Below are 17,970 nucleotides of genomic sequence, written 5' to 3' on the forward strand. Positions count from 1 at the left end.
CTTCCCAGCAATAGGTTCAGCATATTTGACTGTCATTACCCCTCCCTGGGTTAAAAGATAGATTTGAATTAAAAAAAAAAAAATCTGATCAATTTTTAAACCTGATGGTTGCCTGAAATACAGGTATCCTGTAGACTGGCATGAAAGTGGATGAAATCAGGTTAAACATTTCCAAGCAAAGACAAGGGACTCCTTGCATCACCCAGACCTGCTTTGGGTCACATTTATGCAATCTTGCAGGTCCTTACAGTGGGTAGAGTTTGCCACACCCTAGCTTTGGCAATGCCCCACTCTTCACTGCTGGCCATGGTCCTCTTGCAGGGCTTTGGCAGCAGAGCTACCCCTGTAGGCGTGAGCTGCTACAGTGCCATCAAAGTGAGTCAGGTGAGCCCAAACTTCCTCTTTAGTTGCTTTAAACCAGTGAAACCCATTCATACTGGAAAGGTTTAAATGGAGGGAGGTGATTGCAGGGTCATCCAGCAGGGATATGGTGTCCTTCTCAGATTTTCAAGGGGACCTCCATCTGCAGCCTCAAGACTAGAAGGCATGGTGTTCCTGGTGGGGACAGCTATATTAAACAATGTAGCTAAACGACATAGGCTTTGGGCTGGTGTACTTATGTTAATGAGGGAGCAGTCTTAACTTCTGTATTCAGAGGTGCATATTTTTGCTGAGATACATATATGTGTGTGTGTACGCACACATCCATGTACTATTATACTCCTAGAAAGCAGATAGATGGGCAGATCTTTTCCTGTGTTATAGGCAAGCCTTGAGCATCCAAGTAGTACAGCCCTATGAAAGAAATGGTGTAAGCACTCACCTCCTGTTGTACATGTGAGGATAGATGCTGAACACATCAACAGTTCTTCAGCTTCTCTGAAATACTGGTACTGCTGACCAACCTTTCAGACACTGTGAGATACCAAAAATTAGATCTCTAAATTCCCATCTAAATACTGAAGGCAAATTAATAACACACCAGTTTTATCTTTCTCTCTTCCCTACTACCTATACACTATTTTGGCATGCAAAAGTGTATTTTTCAAGTTGAGGAGGATCAGGCTTTCTGGTTGAGGGTGGAAAAACGTCTTAATATAATTAGCAACATGCAGCAGAATTGGATTAGCCATACACATCTGTAGGTCTTATTAGCAGACATTTAAGCTGCAGAAAATGCTTTTTATTGGACTATATTCATATGACTGCATTGTGGAGCTCAAACACCTTTATAAAAATACAAACTGAATCAAAATGAAATTAATTAGAAATAATATATTTGAATTTAATTATCTTGAGCTGTTGAATGCTCTTTGTGTACTTGGGATTTATGTGTCTATCTGAAGTGTACTTGGTGGAGAGTTTTAATTAGGACTGGCGACAGTAAGAATATTTGGAATGTGAAATTTATAAATGGCAGTGATTTTCACCTAGGAGTGTAGACATTTTTTGGAGCTTGCTACCTTTCTTACTTCTCTTTTCCCCCTCTTCTTAAGCTCAAATTAATACCAGATCGTGAAAAAGAAGAAATCCTGTTGTGGCTCTTGGTCTTCTGCAGCATGATCAGAGTTGTCAGATCCACAGCTGCAGGAGATTTTTCAACTTTTGTGTGTTTAATGGCACATACTACTCTGTTCTTTGACCGTAAAAGCACGGGGCTGTGGATGGCACGGGACATGTGGCTGCCTTGACTACTGTCTCAGATGTCGGACATGCCAAGACTCAAAGAGCTGATTTGGCAGCTGCCCAGCAGATTTTTATAAAGGCTCAGTCGGTGGCCAGAAACCCAGGCTGTCAGAGTTGTTATGCAATAAATTGTTTTTCAGCAGAAGTTTCTAATCCAATTTCAGCTGGTTTTCCTTTTTTTCTTCTTCTTCTTCTTTTTTTTTTACTATGTAATCAAAGATAAATATACATTATTTCATGGTGTTTCAGAGAAGTGAAGACATGTAGTGTAAACATCACCCATCAGGTTGGTTTGTTTGTCTTTCTTTTAAGAATAATTTAGACCAGTTCACCAACACAGGAAATAATGCTTATATTATTTTGGTGGCTGGGAGGGATATATTTGTATACAGCATACCTTTTCAAAGATCATTCAGTGTACGTTTTGCAAGATGTTCCCTTCATTTGAAGAGAGCACCAGGTAAGAACCTATTTATCAAGTCAGAGCTTTTGCTCAGGCAAAAATTGTCTACATGATGGTCAGACAGAAAATTGTACCTTGTCAGGCTGTGACCTACCTGAATCATTGTAGGCCCTGCCTCTGCAACAGATGTCCTGCTGCCCTACATTGCCCTTTTATGTCTCTAAAGTACATAATTCATTTTTGAAAAATTGGGTAAGGTTCATCAGAACACTGTGAGATATTTGGGGCTCACAGTAGTTACATTACAGCAAGGTTGCTTTCATTTCCTGAATACCATCTGTGATTCCCTCCCTTATCATGGTTGTCATGTTTCAGTGCCATGATGGGCTTGCATCCCTCCAAGTGTGAGCTGCTGTGCAAAGGGACAATCTCACTTTTTTCTCTGCCCCAGAAGTATTTGCTCATGTGGTTAGGAATAAGGAAGCTGATCTCAATGACGACAGTAATTTTTCTTGTCTTGGGATGAGGTTTTCACTTTTCTGATGAAACTAGTCAAGTAGGCACGTAAGGGCTAATGAAGTTGTACTGCAAGTTGATAAATTAAGAAACTTTAGACCTATCTTTACTCTGGATTTGTTTGGGCTTTGCCTTTTTTTTTTTTTTTTTTTTTTTTAGTGTTTATCTTGGTGGACCACTATGGGAAACAGTTGACAGCTTGTAAGCTTTCACTAGTTTCATACTGAGTAATAATTTTCTAGAGGTGCACAAACATCAAGACCTCTTAAGTTTATGTAAAAGAAACAATTAGCATGCAAGCCAAATGTTTTTAAATAGTTCGTTATTAGGCCTAAGATAAATTTAGGAACTATTTTTTTATGCCTCACTTCTGAGAATGACTTATATTTGGAGATTTTGACTGTAACTCTTCTACCATTATGTATTTTTGCAAGAGCAGGTTGAAGCTCACTGGGCTTAAAAGTGCCCGAGGCCTTTAGTGACCCAAAAACCAGAGCATTTTTCTCCCATGCTGCTCTTCAGAATTCATCTGGAAGGAGGAAATGCAGTCCCTGGTGCAGCAGAAGGCAATGAAAGTGCAGACCAATAGGAGGTGGCAGGGGATGAAAGCTGTAGAAGTGCTAAAGCAGGAAGAAGAGAGATTTTTGTTTTCTTCCACTGTTTCTTTGCCATGATAACAGTGGTTCTTCGAGTCAGGAGCTATAATGTATCGTGAGTTCTTTGGGCAAGTTTTCTGGAAGTACAAGGGGAAAAAGTAGCTATAATTACCAGATAGACTTAAATGCTAAAACAGAGCCATTAATAAAGGAAATTTCCCCTTTCTTCATGTTAGTTAGCACATTTTTAAAACATGACCTATTTTCCTAAACTAGACAGAACAGATTACATTTTCCAGAAGGCATGAGTCACTCCACTATAAAGTCTCCAAGCTGTATCAATCTTCATCAACTTAAGCCATTCATGAGGTTTTATTTTTTCTCACTGAATATAAGCAGTTTGTTTTAAATGAGAAACTGCTACATCCTCTCTGGATAGCGAAACTTGATTAAAAGATTAAATAAGTGTGAACTTTATTCTGAGAGAAGGGAGTGGAGGGACCTTGATAGTAAGCGAAAGACTACAAGGATATTACTGTGGATATATAAATGAGTATAACTAGTTTTGCACCATGCTCTGCTTGGCTGTAAGAAGTCCAAGCAGCATGATAATGGCCAGAAGGAGCCAAAAATCTTTATTTATGGAGCTTTGGTTGACTGTATTACAGTCTTGTATCAAATTGTTACCCTGAAAGTCCAAACTTTTGCTAGGAGTTTATGCCAAGAAGAGCTTCTGCTTCTGGTGGTGGAGCAGCCCACTGGGTGCTGCAGGTTACTGAGAGAGGGAGGTTCCATCCAAGGGCCAGCTGTGGGGATTCCCTCTGCCATGTGTATTTGGGGTGGTGACAGGCTGATGGAACTCTGTGTTAGCACGGAGACCTGTGCTAAGGCAGCAGGGGAAGTACGTGTGTCCATACAGCAGTGAGACATTGCAGTTTCTCATGAGGTTCACTCTGTGCCATACACATACCAGGAAATTAGGCTCTGTAAATGAGTAAGGTAATTGCTAATAAGTGCTAATCACATTTAGCAGCAGTAACTCACCCAAGGCTGCGTGGAAGGATCTCTCTCGGCCTCTGAAGGTGAATCTGGGTTTTCTACCAATTCCTCTTTGGTCTGACTTTTATAGAAAAGCAGGTATAACTGTTTTCCATTGATAATATACAGCCAAAAGGCAAAAATCTGTTGCAAGTCTTGAATGTAGTAAACAAACATTTCCATCTCGGTCCTTTAGCTGAAAAGTAATTTGTATGATCTATGAAAATGTGTTGTCTGTTTTTCATGCAAAAGACATATTTTTTTTATGTTGCTATAAACGCAGTAAAAACCAGCCTTTGAAATAGTTCTCCTTCAAAAATATCCTTGAGGAAAGAGTAGAAACTTGTGGTTTATTTTTCCCATTGCTTCAAAATGACCTTCTTACATCTGCAGGAAAGACTCTCTGGGGGCTGTTGAACCATGAAAGCATATTCATTTAGGGCATTGGGTGCCGCAATGATTTTAACTGAGTGTTGGATGCAGTGCTGGAAAAAGAAAAAAGAGGGAGTTTGTGTTTTGTTGTTTTGCTTTTTGCAACCTGGCATGAAGAATGGGGTCAGGAGATGCATGCTTGGGAAAGACCCAGAGAGAGAGCTGGAAACATGCCAGCCACACTGAGTCATAACACACATGCTTATAAGTATCTTTGTACCTTACAAAGTCCTGACTTCTCAAATAAAACCATCACTGCTGTAAAAGTATTTACATAAAAATTAAAGCAAATAGCATGGAGTGCTGCATGCATTCTCCCTTGTTCCAGCTTTGTTTTACCCTGTGAACTATGACTTATGTTTGCTTAAGGCAAGGCTGGGCCAGGCTGAAGAATGCTGTGTCTGCAATGAATGGAGAAACTTGAGTCATGCTTCTGCTGCTGCCCAAGGAGCTCAGCAGCTCTCGTGATTTCTGGCTGTCATTTCACCTGCCCAAGAGGTGGTGTGAGGCCTGCCCCTTGCTTCTGCTTCCTAAAAATTAGGATTTGAGTATAATTTTGGAAATAGGAAGGCTGTGGGCGGGCCACATGTGCACACTAGGCAGCTGGAATTCAGGAAACAAGCACGTAAGCTGTAGGTGAATGGTGAAAGATACAGGTGGTGCACATTTTGATTTCTTTACAAATATATACACATTAAGTCTCCATGTGTATGATCTATATAATTATTGTTATATATTGATTAAACTTGTATTATGATTGCTGAAGCTTAGATATAAATGTATAATGTGTTCCCTGAAATGGCATAACAAAGAAGGTGGCATGATTTGTTTTTTTATTTTTAATTTTAAATTTTAATTTAAAGGAAATGATGCAGCTGTGTTTATTAATTCTGCCCCAGGGTTTCCTTGGTTGTTTGCGTCCGTTAGTTTTATTTGGAATTTATAAGATAATCTTATTGTCATATTGGGAGGCTGAAATCATCTCAGCTAACCTGCACAGTGAAGATTGTGGGCTTGTGGTGATGAACCTGCAGTTTAAGATGTTATTCAGTCGTTTTTTGGGTCTGAGTCAATAATGGACAATCCATTAGTTCCCCATAAGTTGTTTCAATGGCTAATTACTTGCACAGTTGCAGAAATTGTTCTTTAATTCTGTCTTACATTTTTGTGAATCGAGTTCCAGCTGTTGGATGATATTATACCCCTCTCTGCCAGCCTTGAGAGCCATCTATTAACAAATCTGTACTCCCTGTGGAAATATTTAAAGGCAGCAATTGAATCAGTCCCTTTGAGCTTGGGTTGGGGGGGAGGGGGTGGCGGGGTGGTGTTGAGAAGTTACATAGATTAAATTCTTCTAGGCTTTCACTTGCCCATATTTCTAAGCGGAGCTGGGTGTGTGTATGTTTTGCTGAAGTGAGATAACTTGCAATTGGAGGTGGTGTGAGTTCAGAGCAGGCACACGAGCACAACACAGCTCTCCCTCCGCTGGGGTGGCGAGGCAGAGGCGATCTGACCCATGTAATTATGGTTAAATGTTTCGGGAGCTGGAGCTGCGGCTCAGCTGGGCTCTTGAGTCAGCAGCTCTCCAGCATTCGGCCGCTTTTGTGCTGTAGGCTCCAGGGAAGATGCGCTTGGTGACTGTGAAACCTTTTTATCGCTCCTGCAATATGGAGCCATGTGACTGCAGGTGTTGGCAGCAGCTTAGCCCCTTATTTTGCTGAACCTGGATAGCACACGGTGTTGGAGAACTCGAGGACTTTTTTTTCAAGCGGTGTGGTGTGTGCAGGGGAAGCCCACAGCAGGGCAGGACAGAGGTGCAGCCTGGTCTGGGCTGGTGGGGGCTCTGGGGTGGAGAGCCTCGCCCTGTGCATTTCTGGGGGCAGCCCTGGGACCGAGTCCTGAATGCTGCTGGGGCTTCCAGCTGGCACCAGGGAGACACCTTGGCTGGAAAAATTGGGTGTCAGTTGGACACACGACATTCTTTTGCGTCCAACATATTGCCTGGGGAGAGGGAGATGACTCCAGGCTCTTCACAGTAGGGTGAGCTAGATCCGAGGCCGCTGGTGTGCAGCGGTGAGTGCCCTCCCTCCCACGGGAGGGACTGTGGTCGCCTCTTTCCCTTCCACAGGAGGGACTGTAGCCAGCTACTGCAGGGCACAGGTCCTGTGGTCAGCACATTTAAAGACCTGTCCTATCAGCAGGTTTCACCATGTCACTATTGAAGCGGTCAGATGTGACAGAGTGGATTCATTTTATTTTCGGGTTTTCCTTCCTTTTTCTTCTTAATTTTATTTGTAAAAAATTTTCCTGGGTTTTTACTAGGGTAAAAGGGCCAATGAGATCAGGAACCGATGGGTATTTTTGTGCAGCTTTGAGTACAAATGCCAGGGAAGGGAGTGAGTGGGGTCCGCAGACCTGTGTCTGTAACATGGGCAGGGGCTGGAGCTGCTTGTGACTGTTTCCTAACTGAGCCTGACTCCCTTAGGGATTTAAGTAGTTCCTGTGAAAACAGAAACGCCTGATGTCCCATTGGGCCCTTGTTGGTGGGAGTGTAAATGAGGGCATCCTTGGGCAAGCTTTGTTAAAATTGGGCTGCAGCCCTCTCATGTTTAGTGTTGCTTCTGGTTAGGGCTGAAGCTGTGTTGGCAGCAAAATGGTAAGCCAGAGTTGTTTGTGTAAACCTTTGTTGACAAAATAACTGGATGTACTGCTCCTTTTAAAATGCTTGCTGAGAGATTTTTTGTCTTTTTTTCGTTGCTGTGGGTGTTGGGTTACAAAGTTTGATTTCTTGGCCCAGAGCTGCCTGTATTCTAAAACTCTGGGCATAGCTCAGCCTTCTTCAAAGTGTAGTAGCTTGTCCCTCGTGCGAAATGCACATCCTGCTGCCAAAATGCTGGCTGCTTTCACTGCACTCATTGTGTTGCTTTTTTTGTTGTTGTTGGGGTTTTTTCTGTTTTGTTTTGTTTTTTAACCCCTGCCAAGTAATTTGTCCTAGAATTTTTTTGGGGGGGGAGGGTGAGAAGTGGAAATTTTTTTGATCACAATTCAGCAGCTGAATGCCAATATGTCACTAGAGCAAAGAAAAAGCTATCGCTGGTCACCCTAAACTATGCTTATTTTTTTGGAACTTGGCGGTGTCTGTCTTTTCTTTGGCACATGGATGGTCTAAGCTCTCCTGCCTCCTGGTGGGGATTGCTTGCTGATGGGGCTTGTGGAGTTTCCAGTGTGAGGTGACAGGGACAGCACGCTGTGGTGCACTTACCACTTAAGGCCTGGAAATGTTAATCTTTTGCTTTGGCAAGAATGTTCAAATAGTGATTTCCAAAGACCCCAAGACAATTACGTGGTTATGAAAATACGATGACTTACGTCTTTATATCAATTTGTTGACTTAATTTATTTGAATGCTAAAGGCTTTAGGGAAATACTTTTCCAGGGAGCTTAACTAAAGCAAGTACTAAATTTGACATAGACTAGTATTCCTTTTCACAAAATAGCGTTTGTCTCCTAAAAATAAAGTAGAAAACTTATGCCCCATGAGCCAAATTCCACTTAGCTTTATGCTGAGATAAATTCAGAATAACTTCATTGTAACACTGCAATTAATGCAAATGACTAAACTGGAAAGAAAAATAACCTGAACCAAGAGGCACAAAGGTCAAAATGGCAACAAGAGAAGTTGGTTCACCAAAGTTATCTCTTCAATTTCTGCAACATTCATTTTTAGTGTTTTGTTGGGTTTTTCCCCCCTCCTCTTAATTACCTGGGAGAACACTTCCTGGCTGTGATAAATTTCTCCATGAGGGATTCATTATAAGGATTTTAACAATTAAGTTTTACCTCCTGCCTAACACCTGGTACATGCCTACTGCTGTTTGCAGAATAAAGGATTAGAGGGACTAATGCTCTGATTTAATAATACTTATGTTTCTACTCTCTGTTAGAGCTGATCAGGTTGCATTTTCTTACACAGTATTTTTCTTCAGTTTTTTTAATTAAAAATAATACGTGTAGCCTTAGGCTTTGGAGGTTTGTTTGGTTTTGCTTGGTTTTTTGTTTTGTTTCAGGTGCACTCAACTAATGTCTCCTTTTCTGTTTCCATCTCCTTTAGGATGACAGTGATGGGATTCCCTGGTCAGAGGAGAGGGTGGTGCGGAAGGTCCTTTATTTATCACTGAAGGAGTTCAAGAATGCACAGAAGCGGCAGCACAGCGATGGCATTAGCGGGAGCCTCAAGGCAGTGAACGGTGAGACACCTCTGTGGTACTGCTGGAAGGACTCAGTCCTTTCTCCATGCTGTGGCAGGGAGGGAGACCCGGGTACCTTCTGGTATACACTGTGCCCTTTTGATCTGCACTTGGAACTTGTTTCTGAAGTGCTTGAAATGCCCAGGTTGAAGAATCTATATGTTTTGGTTTCTGGCTTACTGATTTAAATGGGGATCTGGTGGAGGGCAGGTGGGAGGACAGGGACAGGCTGCCAGTCTGAAGAAATGGAGCCCTTCTAGTCAGTCCTGATGTGCTGAGTATGTCAGCAGAGAAGGTAACCATTTAGAGATGATTGGCTGCAGTTACCTTGGGGAAGTACACTTGGAGAGAATTTACATACTGTCACTTAGATGCAAGAAACTGGCTTACTAGCATCTGTCTCTGGAGTGATCCGAGGCCACAGGTGTGAAGTAGCATAGGATCTACATACAGAGTTAAAGGGCTGAGAGGACACAGGCGCTGTGACATTGGACTCCCCATGTTTAGTAGTTCACAGAGCAGTTGTTTAAAGGTATTAAAAGGAGATGCAGACAGGCTTAGATCACAGGAGCTTGAAAGGAATTGAATTTCATTTCTTTAATGCTCTAGTCAGTTATTATCTGTTGCTTCCCCTGCCCTTAAAGCTTGCTTTAAAAAGCTGTGGTGTCCTGAGAGGTGAATATAAAGTGCGTCTTTTTCAGATGCGCTTAGACCCTTACTTGAAAAGGCTTTGTCATGCTGGCTTGAGCCTTGAAAGTGATGACTAGCAGGATCCAGATTTCTGGGCAGGCTTACAGTTTTCACTCACAAGAGCTTATTTGTTTCTTTATGGAGGTTTATGGCAGTTCCTTTTAGGCATGTGCATAGCTATACATGTGCTAATGCATTAAAACAGCAGCTGGGTGCTTGCTTGGTAGGTTATTCATATTTATATGTAGCTTGTCTTGTTGACATGGTGAGTCAGATTCCACTGAGTGTTATTGCTGATGCGGCAAAAACCTAGGGGAATGGCTGGATAACTACAGGCAGCATGATAAAGTCACTGTATTGTGTAAGAAATTGCAAACTCCTTAATGTGATTAAAGAAGACCTCAGACTTCCGAGTTCAGTAATAATATCAAATACTGATCTGATGGGAAGGGGCATCTAGCTTTAAGAGCGAGCCATTTATAAGCTTGGAGGTGTACACAAAACAGCATTGGCTTTTCTCCCTCCAACACCTCTGCATCATTGATCTTCTGTCAAACACAATTTCTCTTGGAAAGTTTCTTATTCCATTGTGGGGGGTTTTGTTTAGTCAAAGGAAAAAAAGTCCAAAGGCATGAAGCACAGTAATTGTGTGTTAGGAGGCTTTGATGATGTGCCAGGTTACAGGATGACTGAGGTTTTCATGGTGTCTAGTTTCTCCAAAGGCAGCTTAGATAAAAAGTAAGTTGGCTGGGAATGCTGTATCAATGCAGGTACCAGATATGGAGTATGCCACTGGCTTCCCTGGCAGCAGCAGAGCTCACATCTTCAGAACTTTTCTCCTTCACAGAAATAGATGACCAGTCATTTGAGGGTTGTTGGTTTTTTTGTTTGTTTGTTTGTTTGGGGTTTTTTTTGTTGGTTTTTTCTGGGGTTTTTTTGTTTGTTTGTTTGTTTTTGGTTTTTTGTTTTGTTTTTTAATTTGAGCCAGAATGATATTCCATGTTGCTCTTTCGTTTTGCTAAATGAGTTTTTAAAAGTCCTGTCTTGGCACTGGCACTGCTGGGTTTCAACATCTCTCTCTAAAGGCATTTTTTTTTTAGCCAGTGGTATTTGGAAGTATGTTTCATTATGCAGAGAAAAATGAGCAAAAGGGAGGAGGATTCATATCGTGCAGTGACATCAAGAAAATAAATTCGAACATGCAATTTGTTCGTTACATTAAAAAAAAAAAGCAGCCATGTATTTTGAAATCCATGCGTCTCTATGGACTGAGAAAAAAGCAGGTCATCCTGAGAAATTACTGAGCTATTTTGAATTCAAGGAAATATGTAGTATTTTAAGGATGAGTCTTAGATCCCAGATTTCATACTCCTGGGAAGAAAAAAAATATTTCCTTGTATATATCCTTCGTTCAGTTTTCAGGTCACATCCATTGTTTTTTGCATGTTGCTCCAAAGGGTACCATGCGGTTAAATATAGTTTTATGTGAGTGACACATTTTTTATTCATTTATTGATGTAACTGTTGTAAATCACATAGGTTGCCTTTCCAGTACCTGGCAAATGTAACCATTTTCAAAAGTGGGAAGGAAGGGTGTGAGGGAGATTCAGGCTCTCTGAACTCCCTGCTCTGTGCAGGAGTATGGTTTGGTCTTGTGTGCTTCTAGTAGCTGAGGGGACTGCAAACAGCTAGGTAGCAGGATTTAATCTTGGTGCCACCATCTGTAATGCACAGAGACTTTCTCTGGTCTAGTTTTGTAACTGCCATTCTTTAAATTTATTTTTTCATAGATTTGTGATCTGTAATTTGTTTTAGTAAAAAGTATTTTTTGTAGCAATAGAGGTAGGTAAAAGGTACAGCAGCTCCTTGCAACTTGAGTCTTTAAGAAGTTTTTAAGCATTTGGAGCAGCTGAAGTTTGATAAACATGCTACAAAAGTTCCTTTGCCAGTGTTTGTGAGGCTGCAGCTAAACTTGTATGAAAATGATTGTCAATTGTATTTCATCTGGTAAGTTCAGTAGTATCATTAATGATTTGGTAGCTGGAATAATAGTACCTCTTTGATTGATAGTGTGAAAAGCAAATTATTTTAAATGTGGAAGATGAACCCATTAATAGAAGTCTTTTCTGTATTAAAGTCTCTGCAAGCTCTGATGTGCTGGTGGTGGTGCAGAGACAATTAACTTCTGTGCCTCCCTGAATAATAAAAATAAAATGTAGAATAAATAAAAATTGAAATTACTTTTGGCAGTTTTATGTACGATAATACTTCAGCTGTCTCTGTCTCACTATTAAATCAACTTGTTATCCTGAAAATAATCCTGCCATTTTCAGTTTGTGTCTGAAACCCTGTTACTTGAGTGGCTCTGATTAAAGAGAAAGGTGAGTGGGTATGTTTTGGTTGTCATATCGGTGGTTATACTGCATGTGTGTTTATGTTGACTCTGGATATTTGTAGATATAGAACAACACCCTACAGTATGCCTTTGTTTCCTACATGTTCCTCTTCAGCCCTTGGGAATATAAAATTTGAAGGAGATGCTTGTGCTGCCTGTCAGGAAACTCTCTGCAGCCCTAAAAGGGATACTGGAACTCTGATTATGGAAACAAGGTCATGTGCTGGAAAAACCCAGTGGGACCTCTTTAGTGATTTTGATTACTGCTGTTTGTCATTTGCATTAGGATTTTAAGAATAGGGATTGGTGTTTGGAATAGTGATACCAATTTTCAGAGATCCTCATCTAAAAGGAGAACTAAATCCTTTGGGAAATTGTTTTCTTTTTGTGTAGCTTAAAAATGTGAGATAGGGCTATAAAAAAGGCAATGAAAGATGTAATAATGGCTTGCTTTCTGTTGATGAGAGTAAATCCAGTACCCTCAAAAGACTATATCATAAAGCGAACTTTTATGACCTAAGATTTTAAGTTCTCTTTTTCAAAACTCTAAGTAAAGAAATTTGTGATACAGAAGTGCATTTCTTGAATGGAAAAAGTGACAAAGTTTCCTTTTTGTTTGAGATGGTTAGTTAATCTACAGAGATGACGAACCAGACGTTAGAATTATTCAAGCAGATAGTTTGTTTTCACCAGCTATACTTTGTCCTAGAAAGGTGTCATGGCAGTTTCCAAACATGTCATCTAGGTTAAGCTCACAGCAGGCATAATCTGTTTGGGAAATCAAATGTGTGTGAGGGAATGCTTTGGTTCAAGGCAGAAGTTGAAGTCTTGTTCATTAAGTAAATAAAGAGATGTGTAAAAAATGTAATTTTGCTATTCTGAAAGATTTCACCTTACATTTAATGTTGTTAAAGGAACTTATTTATTCTATGTATGTTCTTTAAACAGAATGGGAGCCGTGTCAGCACACGGATGGAGGTGATGGTTGGACCATAAAGTCTCTGGTGCCCCTTTCTCCCATCACAGAATCATTTTGGTTAGAAAGGACTTCCAGCCTTTGTCTGGTCACTACCTTGTTAACTAGACCACAGCAGCGAGTGCTACATCCAGTTGTTTCTTGAGCAACTGATGGGGACTGCACTACTTTGTACGAGTCTGCTTCTGCCCTCAGCCATTCCCACACAAAATTTCACGTGACTTTTGTTGGAGAATTGTTTTTTCCACAAATGATTTGTCTCCACACTGAGAGGCAGGAGGCTCTGAGACAGTTCTTGATGGGACTATGGTCCCAGACCGAGTAGCAGCACCAACCTCTGATTCCTGGGTCTGCCCATCCCTTGGTTACCACACTGGCTGTTCAAGCCAGCTGGGGCAGGCAGCAGTGAGTCTGAAAATAGCTCTTTTTGTCATTGATGCATGCATTTTCAAATGTTTTTTGCTCGCTGCATGAGGGTTTCTGTCCATGCTCCCCAGTGAGCCATGTTGAAAGGAAGGTGCCCAGTGATAGGGTGGCATGGAACTGCCTTCATCTGACTTCAGCTTGTTGGTGAAACCTCTTTTCCCTGGCCATGTAGATGGTACTCCAGGCGTGGCATGAAAGTTGCAACAGATGTGGTAGAAATGCCTAAACGCTGCTAAGCCAGGTGCTTCAGCTTGGTGCCGTGTATGATCTGCCAAAAGCTAACTAAGAGGGGATGGCAGCAGCTGCCAGCTGGGCAGCCATGTCCTCCCTTGGACCACTCTCTTCCTCTGACTCTTGTGGATGAAAACGAGGCAGCCTTTGGGAAGTGCTGTTGTTTCAGCTGTGCCTCTGTGTGCCCAGAGTGGTGTGAGTCTTCTTCCCTGCCTGGGTTGCTACTCGGCCTTCAGTTTTGAACAAGTGAGCAGCCCTCTTCGTTCACTGTGATGGTTCAGATATACTGATAACTTCATCTCTCTTCTTTCTGAAGGCTGCAATTAAGTACTGCAAGAAGGTTTTATGCTAACGTTTGTCTAGGGAGCTTTTCACTCCATCAGTGATGTGAGATTGCATTTGTTGACAGTGGGTAATGTCTGTATGTGTCTCCTAAGCTTTAGTAGAAGATTGTAACTGCGCCAAGGACCCTTGTCTGTAAGTGGATTTAAAAAATGCATTTACAGAAACAGAAATACCTCTTTCAACTTTGCAGTATTTTCCCTTTACATTCAGAGTAAACAGCCTTTTTGGCTAGTTTTAAGCTCTGATTAAATATAGATGTTTTCAACTAAAAGATTCAGAAAATAAGCATTTGAGCAAATCTGTCATGGCACTCAACATCACTTTCACTTTGGTGCTTGCTGTCAAGTGAATTTAAAGATTAACAAATAGATAACAGCATGTTTGAGTTGGGCTTCATTGAAAATTTCCAAATCTCTTTTCCTTTCTTTGTTTTCTAGAATAGAACTAATTTTGAGCCTGCCAGGGACTTGCGTGTTTGTTCATTGGCTGACACAAGCTCTTCTTTCCCTTTTCCATCATCACCATTTATAAAAAATTTTTCAGGCCAAATTATGCCCTCAGTGATGTCAACTGAATTTGATTATGTCCATCCAAATTGTGCTCCTGTCTTAATAAAATTTCAGTGTTTGGCAAGACTGATAGAAAATTTTCTTACACAAGACACTCATATTCCTTTTCCTCTCAAATGTAAAAAGGATGGATATTTCTTTAACCTGTGAAACAGAGAAATTGTGTAATGAATTTTCTTAAAACTTACTTCATGACCATCTAAAAAGAGCTTCTGTTGCTCCTGAGTGCATTTCTAGGCAAATTCTAAAAAATAATCTTGCTTCATTGCATATGTTACTTATCATAGGTAATAGAAAATGAAAATGGCAATGAAGAGTCTACAGAGGCGTGTGCATTATCTGTAGCAGACTGAGTTATTGTAGGCCTAAAATAAATAAGGTGAGGAAAGGTGGGAAAGAGTTCAGCAGTAGCTGATAGGTCTGGCCCCCCTGCTTTCACCTTGGCTCTGCCATTTGTCTGCTCATGCAGTTCAGCCAGTCCAGAGTACTAACGTGGCACAAAATTAGCCCAGAAAGAAAATCTTTAAAAAAGGAAGTATTTTTTTCCTAGTTTAATCAATTACACGTGTTCATTAAGAGGTCAGGTGAGCACCATGTGCTCATTTGGTGGAAATGGTGGAACAGAGTACCTTACTGAAAGTTGGAGTAAGAGAATATCAGACTCCTCGTCCCTTTTGATAGGAGCAAGCTGCTTGACTTGGCACATTCATCCTGTCTAACCACAGCCTTAGGATTGGCGCAGTCATCTCATCTAACCACAACCTCAAATGCTAGAAGGGACAACAGTTGCCAGGAATATGAGGAAAAAAAGATCGAGCTTAAAAGTTCATTGAAAAGTGCTTCGCAAGTGTAGGTGTTAGGTTTATGTTTCTCTTAAACAAACCAAAGAAAAGAGCTAAATCGCATCTTGACTCTCTTCCAGCCAGGTTGTCTCTCTTAAACAAACAAACCAAAAATCAACCCATTGCCAGCTGGTCTAAGAAAGTGATTGTTCCACTTTGCTCTGCACTGCTGCAGCCTCAGCTCAAGTCCTGTGTGCAGCTTTGGATACCAAAATAAAAGAAATATATGAACGTGTTAGAGTCCAAAGGAAGACTACGAAGAGCCTTGGGGGGAAGCTGTATGAGGAGCAGCTGAGGTCACTTGGTCTGTTCAGCCTGGAAAAAAGGAGACTGAAGGGAGACCTCATTGCACTCTGTGACTTCCTTGTGAGGGGACGAGCAGGAGCAGGCACTGATCTCTTCCCTGTGGTGCTCAGTGACAAGATTCAAGGGAGTGGCCTGAAGTTGTGTCAGGGAAGGCTTAGGCTGAATATTTGGAAAAGGTTTTTAACCCAAAGGGTGGTTGGGCACTGAAATAGGCTTCCCAAGGAAGTTATCACAGCGCCAAGCCTGACAGAGTTTGAGAAGTGTTTGGTCAATGCTCCCAGGAATGGTGTGACTTTTGGGGATGGTGCTGTGCAGGGCTGAGAGTTGGACTCAATGATTTTTGTGGGTGTCTTTTAACTCAGAATATTCAAGAATGCTCCACCCAAAACAAAAAATCCCCAAACTCACTACTTATATAGTGGTGAAATTTGTTGCATTGACTCTCCATGATAACAAAACTTGGCCTTAACACCAACAGAGATAACAATTTTGTTTTCCTTGACTCAGGATAATTCTGCATAGCTGCTGTCTTGGGTTTGTTTTCTGTATCAACAGTCTGGAGATCACCCTTGAGTGTGGACAGGCAAACAGTTTCATTCTCTCTTTATCAACTGCAAAATTTTCAGCCTCAATTTGCTCTATGGCATCTTCTTGGCTGGCATTTGCAACCAAAAGAGTGGTGGTGGTTTTATGTCACAGGATTGCCAGCTCTGTCAAAAATTGTACTTTTTGTCAATTCTAGTTTGCCTGTTTTAGAAATGAGAGTAAGACATACCACTAAATCAGTCATTAAAATAATAGACTCCATTTTATTAAGAATGTAATGGGAAATAAAATGAGTATTACAAATAAGTGCAGAGAGAAGTTTCACTCATGCATACAGATTGTGTAATGCAGTTTACTGTAGTCAATCCTAGGGAACTGTGTTTTCTGAAACTGTCTTTGCTTGGCTTTGAGTGAGGCCTTTGCTAGTTATTTTTACATTACAGCTTTGGGCTTTTAGTGCAAGACTGCATTTGTGGAGTGCTTTCACAGTATTAGGGGGAATATGTTTTCAGCCTTCAAGAGGCTGTCTTATGTCCTAGAATCTCCACAGCAGTTTTTATTTGACGTGGGGGTGTTTTAGAAATGACTCTGTTTGAAAGAGTTTGAGAACTATTTGCTCCAGCAAGACATTTCTAGGGCCATTAGGCTGTATTTAATTGGAGCAGGTGTCATGTGTGCTGTAAGCCTTATTGTGTCAACCCTGGCAGTAAAGTGGTTTTAGAAGAAGAAGCAGAGTTGCTGTGACTGCTGATGGGTACAGTAGCCAAGCCAGTAAGTTGCCTGACACAGCTGCCAATGTGCCATACTCTTCACCTCAAATGCCCTATGTTACCTGTGTTCAGAGGCCTTGACTTGTTAAGAATATGGATGCCAATCAAAATGGGTTTGGGGATCCTTGTGGTGATGTGGACTAAAATGAAAGCACTGAAAGATAGGTGTCACGTTCTTTTAAGTGTCATTGATCTACATCTGAATGTAGAATTTCTGATGTGAAAAGCAAGAATATCAGTCATTTTTTTTAGAGCAATGAAACTCTTCAGGAATTAGTCACATTCATTTCATGGCTCATAACAGCCTGGGAGATTGGACTGTGCTCTTGAGTGCATTTGCCTCCACATTTTGGTTTGGTTTCATTTGGATCTTTTTGATTTAAAATCTGCAAGAAACCATTCTGAAATAACTGCTCTCTTTAAGTAACTGATGATGATGAGAAGTTCATCACATAGTAGATACGTTCCAGAGCTTGTGGGTGAATGTCTTCCAAGAAATAAATATAGCCTAGTACATATACTGTTAAGTCATAGCAGATTGCTTTCCTTAGTAATAGATGTGCCTGCATTTTTGAATCTTTGTGTATGTGTGTGTCTGACTAGCATAGATTTATTACAAGCAGTTAAGGTGATGTTGTATTCAGAATTAGTTGAAAACATGTTTTCAAAAACCTGCCTTCAATGCCCTTTGTTTCCCAATTTAGTACAGGGGTGTTGTTGGTCATGTCAAAGGTATGCATACAGAAGCCTTGGGCTTCGAGCAACAAGGGATAACAGTGACAAGCTTAACTCATAGATGTTTTTTCTGGTACATCTGAAGGAATTTCCATCTCTGAGAGCTAAAGGCAGCTGAATTTCCACCCTTATCCATCCTGTTTTCTCCCCTTACGAGACTGTTAGTGAGCACTGCTATCACAGTCAGGACGGTGTGATGTTTCAGATCTGTCCACTAAGAG

At 41.1% G+C, this 17,970-nt stretch overlaps 1 protein-coding gene across 2 annotated transcripts in view; it reads left to right on the forward strand.

Moving 5' to 3' along the window:
* Positions 1–17,970, forward strand: part of JARID2 (jumonji and AT-rich interaction domain containing 2) — a 207,218-nt gene that overhangs the window by 80,234 nt on the left and 109,014 nt on the right. For both annotated transcript variants that reach the window (XM_014878218.2, XM_088169073.1), the window contains exon 2: positions 8,783–8,918. In XM_014878218.2, the coding sequence (XP_014733704.1) occupies positions 8,783–8,918 (136 nt within the window). The remainder of the gene's footprint in view (positions 1–8,782; positions 8,919–17,970) is intronic.

The sequence above is a fragment of the Sturnus vulgaris genome, chromosome 1 (genome assembly GCF_052056855.1).
Source record: "Sturnus vulgaris isolate bStuVul1 chromosome 1, bStuVul1.hap1, whole genome shotgun sequence".
Taxonomy (NCBI): domain Eukaryota; kingdom Metazoa; phylum Chordata; class Aves; order Passeriformes; family Sturnidae; genus Sturnus; species Sturnus vulgaris.